This window comes from Pinus tabuliformis, chromosome 1_1 (assembly GCF_031772625.1).
Source record: "Pinus tabuliformis cultivar Carrire ecotype Pingquan chromosome 1_1, CPIR1, whole genome shotgun sequence".
Lineage (NCBI taxonomy): Eukaryota > Viridiplantae > Streptophyta > Pinopsida > Pinales > Pinaceae > Pinus > Pinus tabuliformis.
The window spans coordinates 432393209-432404199 of record NC_142297.1 but is presented as its reverse complement, the minus strand read 5'-3'; the positions used below and the strand labels follow the sequence as shown (position 1 = coordinate 432404199).

At 36.7% G+C, this 10991-nt stretch overlaps 1 protein-coding gene across 2 annotated transcripts; it reads left to right on the top strand.

Moving 5' to 3' along the window:
* The first annotated feature begins 1010 nt into the window (after window positions 1–1010).
* LOC149213566 (uncharacterized) lies at window positions 1011–7925 on the top strand. 2 transcript variants are annotated; one of them, XM_089392048.1, is made up of 7 exons: window positions 1011–1853; window positions 1966–2031; window positions 2222–2326; window positions 3244–3309; window positions 3472–3604; window positions 4778–4882; window positions 7030–7925. In XM_089392048.1, the coding sequence occupies exons 3-7, from the start codon at window positions 2243–2245 to the stop codon at window positions 7680–7682; spliced, it is 1041 nt and encodes a 346-aa protein (XP_089248174.1). In that variant the 5' UTR covers window positions 1011–1853; window positions 1966–2031; window positions 2222–2242; the 3' UTR covers window positions 7683–7925. The 2 variants fall into 2 exon arrangements, with proteins under 2 accessions (XP_089248174.1, XP_089248175.1); XM_089392049.1 differs by lacking the exon at window positions 4778–4882 and having other exon boundaries at window positions 1012–1853.
* Window positions 7926–10991: the final 3066 nt, after the last annotated feature.

The following is a 10991-nucleotide window of genomic DNA, read 5'->3' as shown; positions in this document are numbered from 1 at the left end:
TTGAAGGATTTTTGAGTGTATATTCTGCACTCTCACATCATAGCATATGTTCCTAATGCAACAGTTAAGGATGTGCTGGTACAAACCGATCCAGAAGGAAGGCGGAGAAAATGGATTGCAACAATGTTAGAATACAATCTGGAGATCAAGCCTACAAAGCTGATCAAAGGACAAGGCCTGGTGAGGTTGATGGCAGAATCAAATTTGCATGCGTTAGATATAAATCTTATTGCAGCCATGTCTGAAGATGAAGAAGAAAGCTCCCTGATTCAAGTGTCTGAAATGTTCCTTCAGTCACCATGGTATTCAGATATTGTGTATGTACTTCAACACCTCTCATCACCTCCGGAAATGTCAAAAAACAAAGGTAGAACTCTTAAACTTAAAGCTGCTAAATTCTGCATTTTGAATAATGCCCTTTATTGGAAGGATCCAGGAGGTGTTTTGTTGAACTGTTTAATTGAAGATGAAGCCCAACAAGTGATGAGTGACTTTCACAAGGGTGATTTTGGTGGTCACTTGTTCTGGAAGACAACAGCAAACAAAATCTTGAGAGCAGGTTATTACTGGCCAACCTTATTTTCAGATGTCTATAAAACAGTCATGAGCTGTCATGAATGTTAGGTCTTTCAGGGGAAAAGAAAGTTGCTGCCTCTTCCTCTAAAACTGGTTGAAGTCAATGCACCATTTCAGCAGTGGGGACTCGATTTTATCGGGGAGATCCATCCAACATCATCAGCTCAGCACAAGTGGATCCTAACAGCAACCGACTATTTTACCAAGTGGATTGAAGCAATCCCGACCAGACAGGCAACAAACACGATAATCATTCAATTTTTGGAATCAAATATTTACGCCGTAAGGCGTTCCCCTCTGAAATCAACTTTGCTCTCTGCCTACGTGTCATTACTTTGCACCCTTAGATGATATGTTAGACGATTGAGTCATTTTGAGTCGTTAGATTATGTTGAGGTAGCTGCAACTCCTTAACTGCCTAAGCAGCGCATCTGCTTCCTCTCCTTGGGTACTGTATCAACGGCGGGGAGAAGATGCTGGTGTACGAGTATATGCCCCAGGGGCCACTGAGTCTGCATCTGTTTGAATGGGCGGCGGCCGGGCTGAGGCTGCTAGAATGGAAACAGAGGCTTAGCAATGCCCTCGATGTCGCCCGCGGAGTTGAGTACCTGCACAGCGAGCTTCATTCACAGAGATCTGAAGCCCTCTAATATCCTTCTGGGCGACGACATGAGGCCAAGGTCTCGGATTTCGAGTTGGTCAAGCTGGCCCCTGATGGAAAGTTTTCTGTTGAAACCCTTGCAGCGCAATATCTCGATCAACCATTAAAATACTTGCAGTACCATATGCCTTGACCAAGAACAAAACGTTTTCTGTTGAAACCCTTGCAGCGCAATATCTCGATCAACCATTAAAATACTTGCAGTACCATATGCCTTGACCAAGAACAAAACCCATTTAAAATCTGATGTATTTTGAATATCCATTGGGCATATTCGGAGAAGCCCACTTTCGTAGGAGTTCTTCAATCATTCAGCGTTTACAGATATATATACAGCGGAGAATATAAAGGATAGATATACAGTGGAGAATATCAATGCTAGACATTTATGCAGAGAACTTGACAGAGTTCAAACTCTGTGTTTTGATTGGGCTGCAAAATGGAAGCAATCAAACAGCACTCATTAATGTTATTTGTATTGGTGGCGTTCAGTTTTTGTATATCAGTTGAAGCAGGAATTACTAGCAGATATGTGCGTAGGGTTAACGATAATGTGGATATGCCCATGGACAGTGCTGCTTTTTATGTCCCCCCTGGTTACAATGCTCCCCAACAGGTAATGCCGTCTCTTCTTCTTCTTTGTTATTTTCAACTTGAATGAACAGTCTAATTTTTTAAATGGCATCTAAGGAAGAATCAGCTGATGTTTAGGGCTTTGATTTTACCAGGTTCATATCACTCAAGGAGACTATGAGGGTACAGCTGTTATTGTCTCTTGGATTACACTCTCCATGGTGAATGAATGTCTGGGTGCCTTCCTCTTTTTGCAGCTCTGCATTTATGTCGCTAACCAAAGGCCTGTAACAAAATATTGCATATATGTGGATAACTAGAAGTCTATAACAAAAGTGTAAAAGTATGTGAACAGATAATGATGGATTGCATACTGATGACATAGTGGTGGTATGGTATGTGTGAACACAGGAGGGTTGAGAGGCTTCGACAATGTGCTATGGAAAGTGCAAAAGTATAGAGGAGGGAGGAAGCCATCTATTCAGTTCACTTACCACAGTGTGGACGGCGAACAAGGTGAGCCATCTAGATTTAATGTGGATTCAGAATATGGGTGGGAGGCCTAATTCTCATCTCATTCTTGTTGTTATTGTACAGAAGTATTTAAATTTAAACATCTTGACATTTTCCATTTTACTCATATAAAATATTAACCATTATGCTGATGCATATATAACCTGCAAATTAAGCTATTGACTTCCATTAACATGCATGCAGCGTTCATTTAGAAAAATAATAAGCAACGTTTTGGAATAGTTGCTGATCTCATCTAATCCCATCCCATCCCATGTAGAAGCCAAGCCTGCATTTCTACAGATTTTAAAATTCCATCTCCTTGGATGGGGTTTGGTTGAAATAAGGGATTGTGGGTTTCCAAGTTGAAAATACTGGTAGGTGCTAAAGTGAAGTGATGGGAGATTTTGAAGCATGGAATGAACTTGATGGGAATTGCAGACCTACTAACTGCCTGCCTTGAGGGGAATTACAGACCTATTAACTGCCCTCATAATTAGGAGGGAAATTGCAGACCTATCAACTGCCCTGATAACTACGAGAGATGCTGGTGAACTTGTTGTTTCTTCCATTAATGATTTGATGGATGGAAAATCACAATTCTGAAAACTGCAATTTTACCAATGAAATGGAAATGGATTTGTAGACCCTGTTTTCATTGGAAAAGCTCCTCACTGCAATTTCAATAATCAAAGAATTGTAATTCAACCCAGCCATCACAATTCCGACCAGAAAACTCACCTAAAAGAACGGGATATTTGCTCCTTAATTATTGATTATTAATATTGTTGACAGATAATCATATTGGGTAGCTCTGTCTCTTCTTCTTCTTTGTTATTTTCAACTTGAATGAACAGTCTAATTTTTTAAATGGCATCTAAGGAAGAATCAGCTGATGTTTAGGGCTTTGATTTTACCAGGTTCATATCACTCAAGGAGACTATGAGGGTACAGCTGTTATTGTCTCTTGGATTACACTCTCCATGGTGAATGAATGTCTGGGTGCCTTCCTCCTTTTGCAGCTCTGCATTTATGTCGCTAACCAAAGGCCTGTAACAAAATATTGCATATATGTGGATAACTAAAAGTTTATAACAAAAGTGTAAAAGTATGTGAACAGATAATGATGGATTGCATACTGATGACAGAGTGGTGGTATGGTATGTGTGAACACAGGAGGGTTGAGAGGCTTCGACAATGTGCTATGGAAAGTGCAAAAGTATAGAGGAGGGAGGAAGCCATCTATTCAGTTCACTTACCACAGTGTGGACGGCGAAGAAGGTGAGCCATCTAGATTTAATGTGGATTCAGAATATGGGTGGGAGGCCTAATTCTCATCTCATTCTTGTTGTTATTGTACAGAAGTATTTAAATTTAAACATCTTGACATTTTCCATTTTACTCATATAAAATATTAACCATTATGCTGATGCATATATAACCTGCAAATTAAGCTATTGACTTCCATTAACATGCATGCAGCGTTCATTTAGAAAAATAATAAGCAATGTTTTGGAATAGTTGTTGATCTCATCTAATCCCATCCCATCCCATGTAGAAGCCAAGCCTGCATTTCTACAGATTTTAAAATCCCATCTCCTTGGATGGGGTTTGGTTGAAATAAGGGATTGTGGGTTTCCAAGTTGAAAATACTGGTAGGTGCTAAAGTGAAGTGATGGGAGATTTTGAAGCATGGAATGAACTTGATGGGAATTGCAGACCTACTAACTGCCTGCCTTGAGGGGAATTACAGACCTATTAACTGCCCTCATAATTAGGAGGGAAATTGCAGACCTATCAACTGCCCTGATAACTACGAGAGATGCTGGTGAACTTGTTGTTTCTTCCATTAATGATTTGATGGATGGAAAATCACAATTCTGAAAACTGCAATTTTACCAATGAAATGGAAATGGATTTGTAGACCCTGTTTTCATTGGAAAAGCTCCTCACTGCAATTTCAATAATCAAAGAATTGTAATTCAACCCAGCCATCACAATTCCGACCAGAAAACTCACCTAAAAGAACGGGATATTTGCTCCTTAATTATTGATTATTAATATTGTTTACAGATAATCATATTGGGTAGCTCTGTCTCTTCTTCTTCTTTGTTATTTTCAACTTGAATGAACAGTCTAATTTTTTAAATGGCATCTAAGGAAGAATCAGCAGATGTTTAGGGCTTTGATTTTACCAGGTTCATATCACTCAAGGAGACTATGAGGGTACAGCTGTTATTGTCTCTTGGATTACACTCTCCATGGTGAAAGAATGTCTGGGTGCCTTCCTCTTTTTGCAGCTCTGCATTTATGTCGCTAACCAAAGGCCTGTAACAAAATATTGCATATATGTGGATAACTAAAAGTCTATAACAAAAGTGTAAAAGTATGTGAACAGATAATGATGGATTGCATACTGATGACAGAGTGGTGGTATGGTATGTGTGAACACAGGAGGGTTGAGAGGCTTCGACAATGTGCTATGGAAAGTGCAAAAGTATAGAGGAGGGAGGAAGCCATCTATTCAGTTCACTTACCACAGTGTGGACGACGAACAAGGTGAGCCATCTAGATTTAATGTGGATTCAGAATATGGGTGGGAGGCCTAATTCTCATCTCATTCTTGTTGTTATTGTACAGAAGTATTTAAATTTAAACATCTTGACATTTTCCATTTTACTCATATAAAATATTAACCATTATGCTGATGCATATATAACCTGCAAATTAAGCTATTGACTTCCATTAACATGCATGCAGCGTTCATTTAGAAAAATAATAAGCAATGTTTTGGAATAGTTGCTGATCTCATCTAATCCCATCCCATCCCATGTAGAAGCCAAGCCTGCATTTCTACAGATTTTAAAATTCCATCTCCTTGGATGGGGTTTGGTTGAAATAAGGGATTGTGGGTTTCCAAGTTGAAAATACTGGTAGGTGCTAAAGTGAAGTGATGGGAGATTTTGAAGCATGGAATGAACTTGATGGGAATTGCAGACCTACTAACTGCCTGCCTTGAGGGGAATTACAGACCTATTAACTGCCCTCATAATTAGGAGGGAAATTGCAGACCTATCAACTGCCCTGATAACTACGAGAGATGCTGGTGAACTTGTTGTTTCTTCCATTAATGATTTGATGGATGGAAAATCACAATTCTGAAAACTGCAATTTTACCAATGAAATGGAAATGGATTTGTAGACCTTGTTTTCATTGGAAAAGCTCCTCACTGCAATTTCAATAATCAAGGAATTGTAATTCAACCCAGCCATCACAATTCCGACCAGAAAACTCACCTAAAAGAACGGGATATTTGCTCCTTAATTATTGATTATTAATATTGTTGACAGATAATCATATTGGGTAGCTCTGTCTCTTCTTCTTCTTTGTTATTTTCAACTTGAATGAACAGTCTAATTTTTTAAATGGCATCTAAGGAAGAATCAGCTGATGTTTAGGGCTTTGATTTTACCAGGTTCATATCACTCAAGGAGACTATGAGGGTACAGCTGTTATTGTCTCTTGGATTACACTCTCCATGGTGAAAGAATGTCTGGGTGCCTTCCTCTTTTTGCAGCTCTGCATTTATGTCGCTAACCAAAGGCCTGTAACAAAATATTGCATATATGTGGATAACTAAAAGTCTATAACAAAAGTGTAAAAGTATGTGAACAGATAATGATGGATTGCATACTGATGACAGAGTGGTGGTATGGTATGTGTGAACACAGGAGGGTTGAGAGGCTTTGACAATGTGCTATGGAAAGTGCAAAAGTATAGAGGAGGGAGGAAGCCATCTATTCAGTTCACCTACCACAGTGTGGACGGCGAAGAAGGTGAGCCATCTAGATTTAATGTGGATTCAGAATATGGGTGGGAGGCCTAATTCTCATCTCATTCTTGTTGTTATTGTACATAAGTATTTAAATTTAAACATCTTGACATTTTCCATTTTACTCATATAAAATATTAACCATTATGCTGATGCATATATAACCTGCAAATTAAGCTATTGACTTCCATTAACATGCATGCAGCGTTCATTTAGAAAAATAATAAGCAATGTTTTGGAATAGTTGCTGATCTCATCTAATCCCATCCCATCCCATGTAGAAGCCAAGCCTGCATTTCTACAGATTTTAAAATCCCATCTCCTTGGATGGGGTTTGGTTGAAATAAGGGATTGTGGGTTTCCAAGTTGAAAATACTGGTAGGTGCTAAAGTGAAGTGATGGGAGATTTTGAAGCATGGAATGAACTTGATGGGAATTGCAGACCTACTAACTGCCTGCCTTGAGGGGAATTACAGACCTATTAACTGCCCTCATAATTAGGAGGGAAATTGCAGACCTATCAACTGCCCTGATAACTACGAGAGATGCTGGTGAACTTGTTGTTTCTTCCATTAATGATTTGATGGATGGAAAATCACAATTCTGAAAACTGCAATTTTACCAATGAAATGGAAATGGATTTGTAGACCCTGTTTTCATTGGAAAAGCTCCTCACTGCAATTTCAATAATCAAAGAATTGTAATTCAACCCAGCCATCACAATTCCGACCAGAAAACTCACCTAAAAGAACGGGATATTTGCTCCTTAATTATTGATTATTAATATTGTTGACAGATAATCATATTGGGGGTGTAGCAGCTAATAGTAAATCTTTGTTTGCTGTTATTTAAAATAAGAATAGTGTCATGCAGGTTTTCCTGGTGACCTGGATGTATCAGTGACTTATACAATAAGTGGAGACATGGAGCTGAGACTTGATTATGAGGCAATACCGAGGAACAAAGCTACGCCTGTGAGCTTAACCACTCATGCTTACTGGAACCTTGCAGGGCATAACAGCAGTAGGGATATACTGGACAATGCTGTCAAAATATGGGCTTCACATTATACTCCCACAGATGATCATCTGATTCCAACAGGCCAGATATTGCCTGTGGAGGGAACTCCGTTGGACTTCAGGAAAGAGACGATTGTTGGCACCAGAATTAATAAAGTGAAGAGTAGGCAGAGGCCCCCTGGGTTCGATAACAATTATGTTCTGGACGGACCCAAGTTGAAGAATGGGCTGAGGATTGCTGCGAGGATGAAGGATCCTTGGAGTCGCAGGGTGATGGAGGTGTGGTCCACTGCTCCAGCGATGCAGTTCTATACCAGTAATAATCTCAAACACACTGTGGGCAAAGGGGGCTTCCTGCACAAGCCACACACAGCACTGTGCTTCGAGACTCAGGGTTTCCCCAATGCAGTGAATCAGCCTAATTTCCCCTCTGTCATTGTCCAACCCGGCCACATCTACAGGCAAACCATGCTCTACAGGTTCTCACTGGATAAAGCTCCCATATGACATCTAAATTTTAGTCCAGCAATAATGCTCCACAAGTTCTCACTGCTCAGTGGATAAACAGATTCTTGTGTTTAATGGGCACCCTATTTCCATTGTAACCCCAGCAAGCAATAAGAGAATTCCACCAATAATTTCCTATTTCCAGCAATAAGAGAATTCTCAGAGGATCTGTATTTTTTATTGTAAGTCCAGCAATAAGAGAACAGAACAAATAATGCTCTAAAAGTTCTCAGTGGATAAATAGATTCGTGCGTTTATTATTTCCATTGAAGTCCAGCAACAATACAGAGAATTCTCAGACAGAGAATCAATATCTGTATATGTCTGCCTCTGTGCACTTACAGGACATTGGTTTTCATTTGACGGGGAATTTGGTTTTGTGTTTGGAAGTATAAAATGAAGTGAAAATAAAAGAAAATCGTGAAAGTGAATCTCATATATATATGTCTGCCTCTGGGCTTTCTCGTTAAATGTGTGTATTACAAAATGTTGGTTCCATTTGACCGGGAATAAATTGGTTTTCATTTGGCTTTTACCATTGGTGTTACATGTTTTTTTTTTCCAATTATATATTTTAGTTTTAGTTAGAAATATTATTGCACCTAAAATCATGATATTTTTTGTCCAGGTGTAAAAATCTATCATAGTTATGATGTTGTTTAATAAAATTTATATGATGTTGTTTAATAAAATTTATTGTATTAAATATGATATGATATTTTTTGTCCAGGTGTAAAAATCTATCATAGTTATGATGTTGTTTAATAAAATTTATTGTATTAAATATGATATAAATAATTTTAAGGGTGTGAGAATTTCGTTGTTGTTTTTTTTTTTTTCCTTCTCAGATTTTTGAGTTATATATATATGTTTTAAAAAATAATTTCATTTATTTAAGATTATGATTTCGATTAAATTTCAGTTTTTAATTACTATTTATTATAATATTATTTATATATTTATTATAATATTATTTATATATTTGAATATTGTGGTTATTTTATCTTAGCTACAATGATTTGGTGAAAAATAGGTTCAAGTTTTGGAGACATGTTGTTATTGGTCTGTATGTGGCATTTATGAAATAGTTGTATGTGAAGTATAAAATGGATTTTTAGACGGAATACAACAATACAATTTCTAGTGATATTGTGATTGCTTGTTGCTCAAAATGCACTTTCGAATGCATAAATGGATTCAACACCCTAAAAAACCCATGAGACACTCAAACTAGTGTGATTTCTTGTTGCTTAAAATGCACTTTTGAATGCATAAACAGATTCAACACTCTAAAAAACCCATGAGACACTCAAACTTTGCAGATTAAGCTACTTAAACTTATGATTCTTAAAAACCCTTACGGGATTTCGGAAAAATGACAAAAAAAAAAGTGCCCCCAAAAAAAGGTCAGTTCATCTATTAGTTAGACTAGGTACCTTGTGTAATAGTGACAACCAATCTTTCAAAGCTACCAAGTCTCTAGGAATTCAATAAAATAAAGAGTCAAAATCATTGCAATTTAGTAAGCTAGGGAGCCGTCAAGAGTAGTTAAACTTACTAAACATATGTTTCATATTATTAAATCTATGCAAGTTCAAAAGTAGTCTTATCTTCAATCTTCATTTTATCATAAAAATTTTAATTTAGTTAGTCTATTAACGAGTTCATTGTGTACGTTGTTAGCATTGATATGAATCTTCACTATACTTGTTTGTTTTAAGCTAAAAATGTTTAAAAAATCATCTTTATCAACTACATTAATATTGATAAGGTCTTTGTGACATTTCCACTTCTTATTAATGATCCCATTATCTTTTTTATTACCAACATTAGGGTTAAATATCATATGCTTATAAACTTTTGACATAATCTATATTATTAGTACAATCGATTTTTCTCATATGTCTGTATAGTTAATCTAAACCTTAGAATCTCTAGCTCAATCCTTTTCCAATTTATAATAGCTACTATTCATATTAGAAGATACAAAACTAACCATGACTCAACTTCATAGATTTATGCTTATATTTTACAATCATGGCTTTAGTTTCTATTGAAGAACACCATGCCTCAATCAAGAGAATGGACTCAAGAGCATTTCCTTTTCTAGATTTATTTAATTATAATCTAATTCCTTTGCAAACCCAAACTTCACAAGTTGGGATAATTAAAATGTTGAAAATGAATTTTTTTCCTTATCCTAGTTCCAAGCCTCAACATTCCTACATTTGTTTCCAATACCAAAGTAAGCGTTCAAACCACAAATCATCATCTTCTTCATGCTATGGTTTTAATTTAAATTTAATGCCCAAGTATATGTAGGTGCAATCACCATAAAAGTAAAATTGAAAATGAGTTAATTTTTAGAATTTTTATCCTTCTCTTAGTTTATCAATATTAATGGTAAGCTCACCATTTTTCCAAAAATCTTGAAGAACATTAAGTTGCTTGTAAATATCACCAATATTTATTTGCGCATCGAAGCTAAATGGATTATAAATGTAGCTTGAAGAGATTTTGAAGAAGGGGTATGTACATCCAAGTGTGTCACTTTGGGGAGCCTCGATGCATTTTTTCAGAAATAAAGATGAAACATTAAGGTTGTGTAATGATTTCAGACAACTGAATACCGTGTTAGAGTCAGTATTTGCATATTGCCATCAGTGATCAAAACTTCTCTTTTATATCATACTATTGTCCTATGTTGGAATTTTTTCATTCCACCTAGGTCATCGTGTAAAAATTTACTCACTGATGGTAGCCCAAGTTGAAACCCCATCCCCTCTCAAAAATTTATATTTGCTGGCCCACCTTCATGTGTCTTGTTGAGCATACATTGACTATAAAAGCTCTTTCATCATGGTTTGTGTTAGTCAAGTCCACCTGAAGTCCAATCATTCAAGGTCCCATTAGGTCACTAAGTTTTATTTTCCAAGGTCCAATAAAACACCATTTCATTGCATAAGGCCAACAAAGTATGAGAGTGAAGCAAATAATATCCCTTTGTAGTCAAACAATGGTTTACAAGCATGTAACCATGGTTGCTAAAGTTCCAATTTTGATTTTAAGTAAGAATTTCTTTCCATTTTGTAATTTTATTTCAAAAAAGAGAGATGTAATAATTTTTATTTATTTATGTAATTTTATGTTTATGTAGTAAGTCACTATTCTTAGCTCTTTACTCAAACTCCATTGCCAATATCATCCAAACTAAAGTAAAAAGTGAAGATTGCCAAAACTTCAGCATCATCCACCTGCAAAGGAAAAAGTCGGAAAGAAAATTAGCAAAGAGGACAAAAAGAGGTCAAA

What these genes read in the sequence shown, in the direction of transcription:
- LOC149213566 (XM_089392048.1), top strand. Translation starts at nt 2,243, where the DNA reads ATGTGCTATGGAAAGTGCAAAAGTATAGAGGAGGGAGGAAGCCATCTA. An exon ending in CAGTGTGGACGGCGAACAAG is followed by an intron (nt 2,327 to 3,243) that starts GTGAGCCATCTA and finishes TGATTTTACCAG; the next exon opens with GTTCATATCACTCAAGGAGA. An exon ending in CTTGGATTACACTCTCCATG is followed by an intron (nt 3,310 to 3,471) that starts GTGAATGAATGT and finishes TACTGATGACAG; the next exon opens with AGTGGTGGTATGGTATGTGT.